This window comes from Belonocnema kinseyi, chromosome 4 (genome assembly GCF_010883055.1).
Source record: "Belonocnema kinseyi isolate 2016_QV_RU_SX_M_011 chromosome 4, B_treatae_v1, whole genome shotgun sequence".
Lineage (NCBI taxonomy): Eukaryota > Metazoa > Arthropoda > Insecta > Hymenoptera > Cynipidae > Belonocnema > Belonocnema kinseyi.
Genome location: NC_046660.1, coordinates 99,921,037 through 99,936,955, shown reverse-complemented (window position 1 = coordinate 99,936,955; position 15,919 = coordinate 99,921,037). Strand labels below are relative to the sequence as shown.

Below are 15,919 nucleotides of genomic sequence, written 5' to 3'. Positions count from 1 at the left end.
ATAATTCGTAGATTTCGAATATCATATTTGTGATTTACTAAGTGGGAAATTTAAAAAATTTTATATTCCATATTTTAGGCCTCATTAGGAACAAATGCTCCCGGTGACCAAGCTCACTGGCAGCAGCTCGACAGGGTCAGTAGACGCCGCGTAGTGGGGGAACGGTACACAGGTAGCTGTGGCGGAATTGTCATCTGCCCCCGCTGTACACTAGAAGGGGAAGGGTACGCAGGTAGCCGTGGAGGAAATGACGACTACCCATATAGACTTCTGGGCAGCCATAAATAATATAATACGAATTAGATAATAAAAATGTGGGCTACCTAGCATGGGAATTAGACGTTCCCCCTCCCCCAGGCGTCCGGCGAGTTACCTGTCTTTTTGTTACCTTTCAGCGCCTTAGACGAGTGGGCGTGTATATATAAGATCCATTGTGACTACTACTACCGCATTGAACTTATTTGTACATATTGTCTGTAAATTACTCTAATTTCGAAAGCTTAAAATTTGAATTTATTCTCTTTTGAAACTAAATTATAGTCCATTTCCACTAAAGGAGATACATTGTCAACCAAAAATTGAATAGTTTAATTTTCAGTTAATCAAATTAATCTTCAATCAGAGTTGAAATTTCAACCAAAAGTAATGAAATATGCAAAGGAAAGTGTTACATTTGTATTTAAAAGAAAAAAATTTTACCAAAAAAAAAAGAAACTATTTTTCAAGAAACAAATGTTTCATTTTTTAACAAATTAATGAATTTTTAACTAAAATAATGAATCTTTAACTGGAATAATTGAATTTTCAAGCTATTAAGTTATTTTTTAAGTTAAATGACGAAATATTTAACTAGAATAAGTGAATTTTTGACAAAAGAGATGAATTTGTAACTGTGTATTATTTAACTGGCATAGTTAACTGGAATAGATCCATTATAAACTAAACAAATTCAATTTTCACAAAATAGTTTAACTTTTAACTGAAATAGTTTAATTTTAAACAAAAAATAGGGATTTTAAAGCAAGAAGATTAATTTTCAAACAAAAAGATAATGAAATTGAATTGTTAAATTTTCAGCTAATTAAAGTAATGTCTAAAAAAAGAGACGTTTTTAATTAAAATAATCGAAAATCAAGAAAAGTAAAGGATTTTCAACTAAAATAACGAATCTTCAACCGCAATGAATCAATTTTAAAACAAAGAGATGAATTTTTAAGGGAAAAAGATGACTTGTTAACCAAAAATTGAATATTTAAAATACAGTTAATGAAATGAATGCCCAAGGAAAGAGTTACATTTGTAATATAAATTCTTTACCAAGTGATTCTTCATATTGAATATTTATATTTTTAACCAAAAAGATAAATTTGTTACCAAGATGGTTAATTTCTACAAAAAAAGAACAACACTTTTGATATGTGAAAGCTTTGTTTGTCCCGTTCCTACACAAATTATATTGTACACGAGTATACCGATCATATTTCTCCTACACAAAAATATTTCTATGCAAAATGTTTTCCACACAAAATTTAATACTGTTATATTTTCCTGTCCAAAATTTTTTTTACACATATAGTTTTCTACACAGAATGTAATATTGCCTAATAGTTTTATTTTTTTCCTACACAAAATATTGTCTAAACATAACATATTCAAAAAAGTACAGAAAATATTTTTTACAAAATGTAGATCCCACGCAAGATGAAATGAATATAGTTTTAATTGAAATCTTGTTTCTGCTATATAGCAAATATTCTGTGTTAACGCACACATTAATATTCTACACACAAGCATTAAAGTGTAAAACTTTTCCTACACAAAAAATATTTTAAATTGTTTAGGAACAGTATTGCTCTTAGTTCTTGCATGTACAACATGCCTGTTTATCTTCACTCAGAATATTTGCTATATAGCAGTAAAAAGATTTAAATCAGAACTATAATCAATTCATCTTGTGTAGGATCTACTTTTTGTAAAGAATGTTTTATGTACTGTTTAATATGTTATGCAGAATATATTTTGTACAGAAAAATATTGGGCATTATATTTTTGGGTAATAATTTTTAGAGCCTATCTTGATAATAAAATATTACTAATTAATTCTGTATAGGAAATCTTGTGTGTAGAATAATTTAGTGTAGGATAAATATAATAGTATTAAATTCTGTGTAGGAAACATTCTGCGTAGGAAAAGTTTTGTGCAGGAAAAATATGATCAGTATAATTGTGTACAATAAATTTTGTGAAGAGCAAAACAGTGTAGGAACAGCACATTCATTTTCATCAAGAGAATTTCACTTTCAACCAAGTAATTTAATTTTTATTCAAAAATGATTAATTTTGAATCAAAAACGTAGTATTAGATATTTCAAACTAAAAAATACGACTTTTCAACATATGTTGAATTTCCAAGTAAGAAATATTTTTCAATGGCAGAGAAAAAATTTCGAAGAAATTGTTGAATTACAAAGAAAATAAATTAATTTTCAATCAGGTACTTGCATTTTCAACTGAAGCGGTCAATCTTTAAAGAGAAATAGATAAGTGCAATTTCATTTAACGAAATTAATTTTAAACAACAACAAAAAGAAAGAATTTTTAAGAAAATATTTAAATACAGTAATAAATATAAAGCACTTTTTATCAATGAAAAATCATTGCTATTCAATGTGATATCGCAAGATAAAAAGAAAATTAAGCACGCTCTGAACAAAATTCCCTGACTTCAAACAAAATTCCCTGTTTACTACATAAAATTTTGTATACTTATTACTACCTAGATCTAAAAAAAATACAAGTCTTACAAAACTTGTGCCTCTGTTTTTTGGTTGTTGAAAAAACAATTTACTACACAAATGGGCATAACAATATCACAATTTAGCACAAGTTTAATTTGTTTGTAATTTGAATGTTGCGGTACTCCTGTCCTTAAATTTTGGCCGACACCATTAGTTCGTTTCGAACGATATGTTTCGAAAGATCGTGAAATGCTTTAAAATGAAATATGAAGGCAATAAAGTTACAAAATTGTAATTTGCTCAAATGTGACGTGCTCAAAACGGGCGGTGATCAATTCGGACCTGGGTACCTGCGGACGGTGCCCCCACTATACGGCTTCTCCTCACTGAGGTGAGCTGAACTCATGACGCTGAACTAAAATGCGGAATGTAACATGTTCTTTACTTTGTCACTTGGAAATTTACAAAAATAATATTAGAAATTTTCGAATGAAAATGATTCCAACGATATGTTCTTTGACTTCCAAAGTTATAAATTGAATAATGAATGTTCCGGCCATAACATGCTAATATTCAAACAAGAACAAAAATTATGTTTTAAAAAAGAGTTGAATTTTTAACCAAGAAAGATTTTTCGATCAATAAAAAGCGAAAATCGGAGATAACATATTAAATTAAAGGATTATTAAGAAATTGATATATTTTTAAAATTATATAATTTGAAGCAATTTTCAGCTAAGAATATAAGTTTATACATGAAAATTTGTTATGCATGATTTTTGAATATTCGCTTAAAAATTTGCTTCAAAAAGTGATTTAAAACTTCTCCGTAAATGTAACGCAAACTTTCTTATCTTCGTACTCAACTTTTTCCGACAAATTTGTACAAATCCAGCAAAATGAAAAAAAATTCCTAACAATCTGTAATATTGTATACTGAAGATTTGGTAAATTAAAAAAACAACGAATTATTTTTTTAAAATAATTTTTCAAATTAATTTAAAAAAAGGAAGAGTTTGAGTTTTCCTATGTTTTGAAATCTTTTCAAGCCTTACATTATTTTGGAATCTTTTCAGAACTTCTAACTATATGTGGCAATTGTTCTATGTCATATGTTGTATGTTGTTCTAACTATATGTGTAGTACAGGAACTATGCGCTGGTAGCTGAGGCGGAATTGTTATCTGTCCGCTCAAATCTAATTTAAGATTAACAATTAGCTAAAGGTAGGTCAGCGCCTTACCAGATTTCCCCGTGATGAAAAGTGTTAAGGCGTAGGGCAATTAGGCAATCTGGCGACAGTTCTTTCAATGTGCAGCCGCTTTGTAATATGTACGTTTACTATGCACCCTGCCATCCATATATATTTATTGCAGCAGTTAAGAACTTATGTCAGGTATAGACAGGCACGCACTTGCTAATCCTTTTCGGTAGGGATCCTTTGCTTGTAACATACAACATACGATAATAATCACTTTCGAAGATTGACCGGGAAGTTGAAGTGAATTTTTTGAGACTAAGAAAAAACCAGATAATGAAATTGAATTTATTTTGTTTATCGGGAATGTTGCACTTGTTTGGAAGAAAAATGTGTGCTACCACTTGAAGTATGACAACTTTTATGCTAAATGATATAGCTCAATTTGAAGTACAATAAATTTCGACTTTTTTCCAATATTCATTTCATATGCTCAATTTTTGAAATATGAAATCATATAGTTTGAAAACAGGAATTCTAACATATTGTACTTCAAAGACATTTCAGATGAAAAACGATTTACGCCGATACTGCAAACGGAAACTAATTAATGATTTTTTACATTAAATTGTAATTTGAATATAAAAAAATGTATGAATTGATTGTACAAACCGGTTCTGACTCTTTTCAACATTTAAAAAAATATAGATTTTAAAGTTGTAAATTGAACTGTGTCAATTCGTAAGTCTTGTTAGTTCGCCAGATTGTAACTTTAAAAACCAGTGGCGTAAACAGGCTTTTGTGGGGGGGGGGGCTTCGTTTTTTCCGGGGGGGGGGGTCGGGTTTATTTATAGATAAAGAGTGAGGGAAAAGATAATTGAATAATGAAAATACTTAGTTTTGGGAGGGGCTAGAGCCCCCTCCCCCCGCCCCACCGCTGTTGAAAACTATGAAATATGTGCAATTTCAAAGTAACTTTAAATAATGAGATTTATTACTAAATTCATAATGATCAAAAACAAACAACTTAAAATTCACCTGCTTGAGATAGCATTAAATCGTTGTAGTTAAAGTTGTTAAATGTAATATTTTAACGTGATAATTGCAATTGTTGGATTTAAAAAGTGTTTCATGTTCTTTAACAAATAAGAATTGAACGATCGGTGATTTGAGATGAATTGAATCGAAAATAATGCAACATCTAGGGACGGTAGGAGTAAGCGTGAAAAGAAATAGCAAAGTTATACTTTCAGTTGGTATTTCAAGTACTTTAGAAGATTCATCTTTGGATGTTCTTGTCTTATTCGTACATTTATTTACTCAACAAAAAGTTGACTGTGAGAATATTTTTCATTTTCTTTGACAATGAAACTGTAAATGTAACTGTAAACAAATATAAATGGAACTATAAATTTAATATCTGCTTCATCGGAAAATACAAAATTATGATTTCGAAAGAAGGTTCTCGACTCCAGTTACAATGTTATAAGCCAAACATTAAAATGTTATCCGCTTTCATTTTTATAATAGTTTTTTTTTTTTAAATTAATTACACAACTTTGAAATCCATATCTCGGGGCACGGAGTAACAGAGCGCTGAACAACAAATTGCGCTAATTGTTTAAAAAATGGGTTTACGAAAAAACAAAAAAATGCATATCTAGATTTTTTCGAGAGACATGCATTAGTGCACTTGGTCTTTCGATCCGATGCATACTTTGTTTATAACAATTGCAAAAACATAACGAATGGCGTAATTGTTTAAAAAATTGTTTAAACAAAAAAAATGTACACCGAGATATTTCCGAGACGAATCCAGTGGTGTTTTTACTTTCTTGATGTGACTTTAATAGTTTTAAAAAAAATTAATTACACAACTTTGAAATCCATATCTCGGGGCACGGAGCAACAGAGCGCTGAAGAGTAAATGCGCTAATTATTTAAAAAATGGGTTTACGAAAAAACAAAAAAAATGCACCACTAGATTTTTTCGAGAGACATGCATTAGTGCACTTGGTTTTTCGATCCGATGCATACTTTGTTTATAACAATGGCAGAGAAATAACAAATGGCGTAATTGTTTAAAAGATTGTTTAAACAAAAAAACAAAAAATGTACACCGAGATATTTCCGAGATGAATCCAGTGGTGTTTTTACTTTTTTAATGTGACTCTAATAGTTTTTTTAAAAATTAATTACACAACTTTGAAATCCATATCTCGGGGCACGGAGCAACAGAGCGCTGAACAACAAATGCTCTAATTGTTTAAAAAATGGGTTTACGAAAAAACAAAAAAATGCACGTCTAGATTTTTTTGAGAGACATGCATTAGTGCAGTAGGTTTTTCGATCCAATGCATGCTTTGTTTATAACAATGGCAGAGAAATAACAAATGGCGTAATTGTTTAAAAGATTGTTTAAACAAAAAAACAAAAAATGTACACCGAGATATTTCCGAGACGAAGCCAGAGGTGTTTTTACTTTCTTGATGTGACTCTTAGTTTTTTAAAATTAAATACACAACTTTGAAATCCATATCTCGGGGCACGGAGCAACAGAGCGCTGAACAGCAAATGCTCTAATGGTTTAAAAAATGGGTTTACGAAAAAAAAAAATGCACGTCTAGATTTTTTCGAGAGACATGCATTAGTGCACTTGGTTTTTCGATCCAATGCATACTTTGTTTATAACAATTGCAGAGAAATAACAAATGGCGCAATTGTTTAAAAGATTGTTTAAACAAAAAAAAAACAAAAAATGTACACCGAGATATTTCCGAGACGAATCCAGAGATGTTTTTACTTTTTTGATGTGATTCTTAGTTTTTTTAAAATTAATTACACAACTTTGAAATCCATATCTGTGGCAAACTTCAACGTCGTAAAATTTCTAATATTTAGTTGAAGATTGATCTATTTTTCATTATTCCTTTTTTAAAAATTAATTTTCTTAACTGAAAATCTAGCTACTCCATTATCCTTTTGGATGAAAATTTCGGGGTTGAATATTCATGTTTCTGGGTTGAAAATTCAATGATTTGTTTGTATGTTTTCCTTTACGCGTTTATCAAATGAAATTAAAGAAAATTTGATGATTTAAAAGCTTGTGTGATGATATGAGACGAAGAAGGTAATGGTGAAAGAGTGTTTAGAATAGTGTGTGACATATTTTTTTAACGGTGCCAAATAACATTAAACATTATAAGAAACTTCTAAATAATTACGTGAAGAATTTGTGGTGAAATTCCCGTTCTGTCTAGTACAGTGACTTCACACTGCTTCTCCACGAGCAATTGGTGGAGATCGTCCAATTCTTTCTCGGTCCATCGTCCATCTGGTGCATTCTGTAAAAGATACAATTTTTGAAAGTGTTAACAGTTTAGCTTTATTTTAAAAACAAATTCTTACCGAATAGAGACCATGAATGACGCATTTTGTGCACTGAATCGGTAAATTGCCAAGTATGATCTTCTTCTTCAATGTTCCGATTTCGCAGTCTTCTACATTACCATAGTCCACGAACTCAACCTAAGAAATGTTAAAATTCTTATAAGAATAAAAAGTAGGCATAAAAGGTGGATTCTTTTGAAATGTTAAAATCAAGCCTTATACCTGAACGTTATTCTCATTGTGTATTTTTTTTACCAGACCTCTGTACCATTTTTTGTTGCAATGATACTGAGCCACGCACATGTCACCTTCTTTCCAAACTTTATCGTAGGGTCTTATTTTTGATCTGCAATATCGCTTATCTAATTCAGCTTCAATATACTTGAGCGTTTCGTCGCCTAGAATAAACATTTAATATTTTTAATTAAATATTATTTGTAATGTATTGAATGAAAGGGCATGTAACTTCGAATTTTGATGGTCACTGGTTACATAATTACACGCCATCAGAAATTACTGATATAATTAGTTGTTAGTTACATTTGACTAATTGTTAGTTGAAGGACCCCGTATTAAAGAAACAGGCTTTTTAAATCCAATCTAAATCCAAATTTTACTAAAAAAAATATTTGTGTTATTTTCGGGGATTCTTTTTGTAGTTTTTTCTAGTAACAATTATTATAAAATTCTGTGAATTTACTAACTTAACAAATACTTGATAGCAGAAAAATTTACGAAAAATATTCCCAAAACTAACTGAAATATCTTATTTAGTAAAATCATTTTTTGACCAATTCAATTTGTAAAATTTGACTATAACAATTAGTTAAATAATAACTTATTGATTCCATGACTGACTTTTCGCTTTTCAAAAGACATTTTCAACTAATTCAGATTAATGTATTGAGTTTGATTTGACATTGGAAAGTATTCAATATTTACACTGAAATATGTTTATTAAATAGACTTTGAAATTTCCGTGCTTAAAGTGATAAATTTTAACTTTAAGTGTATAATTTCAAATAGTCTGGATGGGAATTAAAAAAATTTTAAGAGCAAAGAATGAAAAAAATAACTTCGAAATTAAAGGGACAGAATAATTTTTAGGTTGTGAAGGTAAATATACACATTTTTATATTCAAAGACATGCTAACATCTTGCAAGTCGAAATTTTGAATATTTAAATATTCAAACTGGACTACTTTAAACGCAAAATTTCAGATTTAAAAAATTTTTAATTCAGTTCCTATAACTTAACAAATTTACATTCAAGGGTATTCACAATTCATCAACTGGAAAGATAAAGCGTTAAAAATGAATGGTATGCCTTCAAGTTCATGTTTTTAATTGTAGAATATAAGCAGTTGAAGAATTTTTAGTTTTATGCGCATAACGTATAATGTTCAGTTTCACGCCTGAGATTTTGAAATCCAACATTAGAAATTCATAAGCATTCTGAATTAAATAATTTCAAATTGAAGTAGTTAAAAGTAAACAATGTACAAATGAAAACCTGTGAAATTAAAATTTATGAATGGAAATGAAACCTATGGAATGTACAGTATTCTACAATCCATTTACAACAATACGAATATTTAAAAATAAAGAAATGATAAATGAATGATTTCCAATAAATAACCATTTTAACCTCGAAGTGAACAAACAACTTTTAGTACGGGGAACCACGTTTCACGAGGATCAACCAAAGTCTGGCCCAGTGACGGCACATTACTGGGCCAAGTGTTACTTTTACCACGGCAAAACATGTTTTATTTAAATCGGCCCAATGTTGCGCCAGTGCTGGCAGCCTATATTGACTATTTAAATTTGCCGATCCTGCACCGATGCTTAGCCCAGCATCGGCACTTTATTGCGCCAAGTCTCACTCTTAACACCTAAATAACAAATCTTATATGAAAGATACAAACATTTTTATTGAAAAATTGTCAAAGTTCACGATGAAATATCGCAGTTCTGTCTTTAAAATTTTTAATGTTTATGAAAAATTACATTTCCTGTCATTGTAAAAAGTTGTAAAGTAGCCTACAACGGAAAGAAGGAGAAATAGTACACAAAAAAAATTGTAATCGATTTAAATTATTTTATTGATATTAAAAATTTTTCAAACTAAATAATATTAAAAAAGGGCCACGAAGGGCAAAGGTACAAAATATACATTTTTAAATTTTCTTCCCAGCATTAATAAGGGACTATTTAGGGCTCACTTTCTATCCAACTATGGATTTTACTACTCAGCCCTTTTCATAAAATATTCCACAGTGCTCCCAGCTTTTATTCAAACCAGCAGCGCCACTGGAGGAATCGCTAAAAAAATGATTATATCGAATTCCACTTTTCACAGGAATTTTCGGCTCATTTCCGACTCGAGATATCCCTTCGAACCACTGCTCTACCTTAAAAAATAAAAAAGGGCCACTATACTTTTACATCTTCAGATTGTTATATTTCTTTCTTGTTATTTATCAGTACATTCCTTTCATGAAAATTCTAACAATGATAACTTTTTCCATCTATTTCTTATTGTTTACGAGGTGCTTCATACTTATTCTAATTTTTAACTTTTTAAACCCGCAATTTTAGATACTTGTAATCGTGACAATCCATAGGATCTAAGGCTTATTCAGGACTCTAAGACTATCATAATCAAAATTAACAAAAAAAATTCTTTAAACAAACCTTCCAATAATTAAATAAATTTAGGTTTATTTAAGGCTCCTGCAAAATTGTCGACCGGAAGTTATTTCCCCTTGCATAAATTAGGGCTCATTATGGACAAGGAATTTGATATAATCATTTCTTGACCGATTCTTCGAATGGTGCTGCTGGTTTGAAGAAAAGCTGGGAGCACTGTGGAATATTTTATAAAAAGGGCTAAGTAGTAAAATCCATATTTGGATAGAAAGGGAGCCCTAAATAGTCCCTTATTAATGCTGGGAAGATAATTCAAAAATGAATATTTTATACCTTTGCCCTTCATGGCCCTTTTTTAATTTTGAAGAAAGGGCAGTGGTTCGATGGGATATCTCGAGCCGGAAATGAGCCGGAAATTCCTGTAAAAAGTGCAATTTGATACAACCATTTTTTGACAGATTCCTTGGATGGTGCTGCTGGCATTAAATAAAGTTGGCAGCACCGTTGCATATTTTATACAAAGGGCTAAAAAGTAAAATTCATAGTTGGATAGAAATTGTGCCCTAAATAGGCCCATATTAATGTTAAGAAAAAAATCGTATATTAAGTTTTTGTCCCTTTGCCCTTCGCGGCCCTTTTTTAATTTTGAAGGTAGGACAGTGGTTTAAAGGGATATCTATAGCCGGAAATATGCCGAAAATTCCTGTAAAAAGGGCAATTTTGTATAATCATTTTTGACCGATTCCTTGAGTGGTGCTGCTGGCTTAAAGTAAAGTTGGCAGAACCATGCATATTAAAAAAATTAAGAGCCGAAAATTCGGCAATGGGGCATTAAATCAGCACTAAATAAGCCCTTAATTATGAAATAGGAGAAAATATGATTTGATGACTTGGTGATGTCAGGTTTACATAGCTTTAAGATGGTTATTGCTAAACATGTCGAAGGGGTTTTTAGTTAGAGTTGGATTTTTATTTTTGATTATTTAACACGGGGCTGTCCCGGTATATATCATCAGTCACGGACGCATTTTTATTATGCAATCAAGTGATCTAATGGGAGCAGCGTGCCTCGACATATTGGACAAAGCCTGGTTTTTACCCCATAATTGATGGACAGTGTTGCTATACCAGTTGTAACATAATTTAACTTTTAGGACATTATTTTCTTTTCAAACATTTTTTTTAGTGGAATTTGAATTTTTTATTATAAAAAAAATTATCTAATGATTTTTTTATTCAATTGTGTCGTTAAATCGTAGTTATAGAAATGTCTCTAAAACTGTTAGATTTCTCTACGGATTCAATTTTCTCTGTTCAGGAAATTGGTCCGGAATATTTGCATCTTAGGCATTTTTGCTCTTCAAATGGAATCTTTGGACTAAACTTTTTACACGGAGCTAGGGGGGGGGGGGGCTACAGCTTATATGGGATTCGAACCACTAGAACTTCACTGAAAGTAAATAAAAAAATTTACGCTAAGGGATCGAACTCCCAACCTTTAACGTGAAGTCCGAGCGAGAAGTCCGAGAGGATCTTATTTCCACTTATTGGAATTTTTAATTTCTTTGCTCTCACTATTCAGTTTTATTCGAATGCCCAAAAAATGATCACCGAACTTAAGCCAAATCCGTTATTACTTAGGGGTAGCGCAAAGAAGTTTCCATTGATTTAAAGTGAGATAAAATCAGCATTTTGTAAATCTAATATTTAAACACAATTATATGTTAGAAATAATTTCGTGTTTTAGCATATTATTCACAATTAGTCAGAGAACAAGAATCAATCATAAATTTTGTGGGTAAATGACTTTAATGCACTCTTCTGGATCTCCAAATAAAACCCCATAAATAAAAAATTTGAATTTTACGTAATATTGCGGTTTATTAAGGCTTTTCGATTTTTTCCTTAATAAATAATCATTAATCGGTAATTTAAGAATACCCATTCATTTTTAACTAATTTCCGATTTCTTAAACAATTTAACTTGTTTCAAAATTGGGGGTTCCAGGTAAGTTGCGAAAAGCACATGTTTTGTAAAGATTGTGAGTTTTTTTAATAAATGATAACGAGAAATAATATTTTTAAATAATTTTACAATTTAGATCAAATCCAGTTAGTGACATTATTAGCTTTCAATACTTCAAGATTTAGCTTTTCATTGTTGGAGACGCTTCAATAACGAGTTTTTTTGTAAGTACAAGTAAAGCAATTGTTTTTTAATACAGTGAAACTCTTCTATAGCGTCGATTTTGGGGCTGATGGTGGGTGGGACCAACTCATTATAGCCCGCTCCGCTTTGTTGGTTCACGTCTGAGTGCTCGCCTGAGTGGCAGCCGCAGACCCCGTGCACCTCTCGTTTCGCCAGCCTGCGGAGCGGCGTCAACTCACGGAAGGGCTATAGAAGGGAGGGCTATTGAAGGGTTTCACTGTACTAAAAACATGATGGCAGCAATGTATGCATTGCTTATTAATAATTATTATTGATGTTTTGTGTGCTTCATACGAGTGGAAGCGTTGTGACACCTGTATTACACTGCTTTGGAAAATATTCCCCAGACATATTTATATGGAATTTAATATTGAAGCATGCTGATTTTTACTAAATCTTCATTTAAATTTTGATTTTAACTAAACTTTTCAACAAATAAATAAATCCAGGGTATCACTCACTGATCGCATATCACTTACTGGGGTCTTCACCTTATTTAAATAGCAAGTGTTTGTTTAAACATAAAGGTTACCTAAAAAAAGCAGGAGAAACATTTGAAAAATATTTGAATCTTTCGATAAGTGGAAAAAATAAAATATTTGAAAAAATAAAATTGATTAAACACTGTAAATTTTGTTTAAATATTTAACAGTATTCATAGAAAACAAATTAGTACCTCACATTATTAAAATTTGTCGAAACTTCATCGAGATAAAAGGTTTCCCCTGCTTTATTTAGATCAACTATATAATTGAACGAATACACTTTATTTTGATCAGTTTAAAATTATTTAAACAAATTATTGTAGTGTTATCATTGATAAAAGAATTCACAACTTCGGCGATCCAAGAAGAAGCGTTAAAAAAATTTACCCATACAACCAGATAGTCGAAATTAAAAATGGATATCCTTAAAAAATGCAAGAATGACACATCCAAAGTATTTTGAATTTAAAAAAATCGAAATTTTAAGCATTTTTACTTGTATAATTATCACACTTATATAAATACTAATATAATATTTTCTAAAAGTAAATATGTTGAAACTTACAAGCCTTCTTTGGATGTAGATACAGAAAGCAATCATGGTCGATATACGTTGGAATAGCAATGAATGAGTCCTCTGTTATGGGAACAGGTTGTATCCAGGCAGCCATGTTTGGTGGCAAATGTATAGATTCTGATGATGTACTGTCTTCGGTTTTTACGTTTTGGCTTATTGTATCAGAGTCAGAATCGCTGGCAGAATTTGAAGAAATATCTGACTCGACTATCGTGTCATCGTGTCCTTCTTTAACGGACCAGGTAATTTCGCTCATGCAATCGAGGCTCTCTTCACTTTTGTTCAGTTGTCGTTTAAACTCAACTGCGAGTATTCTCTGTGCGTTTTGGTGAAAGCTACAATAAAAATTAAATCAGAACTTCATTCAATGTAGAGAATTGCTTTTTATAAACATGTTTATTACACACAGTACCGGCCGGGGGGGGGGGGGCACCGCCCGAAGGCGCCACGATGGTTGACTTCCCAATAGGGGGCGGTCACCCTATTGGGGTCTTGTACAATCTGTAAATATGCCTCGTCTCCTCGGTACACATGTGAATATAAGTCAAACCTCGTTTATTGCAAAACTCATTTATTGCAATCCAAGATACTCGTCTATCATAACTTCCCCAACTCCCACCACTGATGGTCACATGTTCCGTATAGCCAATGACAGCGCGGAAGCGGGAATGTATTATGAGGCCAACTTTCGGATACGAGGAGTGGTGGGGTCCCCTATCGAGTTGCAATAGACGAGATGTTTACGTTTCGCAGGAGTTGCAATAAACAACGTTTGACCTAAATGGTAACGTGCAATTTCTCTGCCTAGGCCGGTAAAGTACCTCGCCACTAATAATAAACACTTACTTTGCTGCTTTAAAACACGCACGAGAAAGCAAGCAATTTCGTAACCAAGTTTGGACTACACTAGAACTTGGATTTAAGAACGGTTTCGAGCATGACTTGCAGTGTGCCTTGATCTTAAGTTCAGGTAAGCCAAATGTAAACATTCAGGGCGTGTGAACTATTTCCAATTGGAATACATAATATTAAGCACCAGGCGCCTCTCTTTCGGTCCCACGGTCCCTACATGAAACATGCCGAGAACATCAATTCTAGGAATATCGTAAATACGAAGTCCCAGGTTTCAGTGTTTTTTTGACCTCCCAGTCCCCCTTCGTTGACGATCGTAGTTTTGTCTTCCGAAAGTAGGGGAGTAATAGGTAAATAGGAAATCAAAATCCTACGATTTTAAGTCGACATACGTTGCATTTGCAACAAAATACTGAGTTTTCAAACAAAAAAGATTGTCTATCAAAAGAGATGAATATTCAACTTAAAAAGATGAATTTCCAACATTGTTGACTTTTCAACCAAAAAGATCATTTTCGCACCAGAAAGATTATTTATATAAAATTAAAAAGATAATTTTTCAAACCAAAAGGATGGTTTTTTAACAAAACAGTTGAATTTTCGACCAAAAATATTAATTTTAAAAGAGTTGGATTTTCAACCAACAAAGATCTATTTTCTACCAAATAGTCGAATTTTCAAACCATACATACTAAAATTAAACCAAAATCAGATGATTGAATTGAAAAAAAATATGTTCAATAAAGTAGTTGAATCTTATATCAAAAAGATGATTTTAAATTTAAAACAATGACAGTCGAACTCAGATATAACGCCCCGGGATATATTCCCTCAGAGAATTGATGCCGCGCCGCAAGTAGGAGTAAAAGAAGATGCAGGGGTCTCTCAGACGTGGCCGAACAGGAACGTTGCGGTAAGGCGCTGTACTCTAACGGCCTACCTGTGAAATGCGTCACGAAGTTCTGACACTTCACTCGAAGCGGGAGACGCTCGCGAATTAGGACGGCGACAAGCTCACGCCGAACAGTAGTGGGACACCGATGCCTACTAAAGTCCAAAAAGTAACGAAACACCTAAATAATTTTCTAGGTAAAATATTTTTAAAAAAATGAGAACCCCCATTTTTACAACAGAAATCGAAAGAGCGGGAAATTTTAAGCCCAAACATGTGCTCAGGTCATGGATCAAGGATGGCCTTGAACTTCAGCTGAAGGTTTTTAGGCTTGACCCAGGCATGGGCCGGGTCCAATCTGTATACGCCTATTGGGCAGCTATAACAGCGCCACCAATGTGAAACAGTTGCGAAGAAATTTGAATTCAATTTAACAAGAAATCTTAGAATAAATAACTAATTTTAGACCTCAGTATAATATTTCGAATTAACCCTTAAACGGCCAAAACGCCACAACCGGGACACTGCTTTTCAACGGCCAATAACTAAGACTATTCGACACTAGACAAAATTGAGATACATATATTTTTATTGCTTAAGATCTCCTCTTTCCGACGGTGCCAATGAAATTCCTCAAAAAATTTATTTATTATCCCAAAATGCAGTTTAAACAAAAAAAAAATGTGATTTTTCGTGCCTATTTTTTTTTTTTGTGAACCATTTTCCAAAGCTTTTCGAGTCTGTAATTAACCTGGAATCTCACTAACGGCTGGAATAAATGCCTAAACTTTGAGAATCCATGGTTCAAAGATCGATTTTTCGTTCTAGTATTTTCAAAATGGCGTCTTAATGGCAAAATTTTTGTGAAAACATTCATTAATTTTTTTACAATAAACGATGCGCTTTTCGGAAAAATCATCAAGAATA

General features: G+C 32.0%; 1 protein-coding gene across 1 annotated transcript in view; it reads right to left on the bottom strand.

Annotated features, from left to right (window-relative positions):
• LOC117171777 (RING finger protein 17) overlaps nucleotides 1-15,919 on the bottom strand; it is a 585,549-nt gene that overhangs the window by 9,966 nt on the left and 559,664 nt on the right. The window contains exons 19-22 of the mRNA XM_033359386.1: nucleotides 13,237-13,583; nucleotides 7,548-7,723; nucleotides 7,344-7,463; nucleotides 7,160-7,279 (exon numbers count right to left, since the gene is read on the bottom strand). Of these exons, the coding sequence (XP_033215277.1) occupies nucleotides 7,160-7,279; nucleotides 7,344-7,463; nucleotides 7,548-7,723; nucleotides 13,237-13,583 (763 nt within the window). The remainder of the gene's footprint in view (nucleotides 1-7,159; nucleotides 7,280-7,343; nucleotides 7,464-7,547; nucleotides 7,724-13,236; nucleotides 13,584-15,919) is intronic.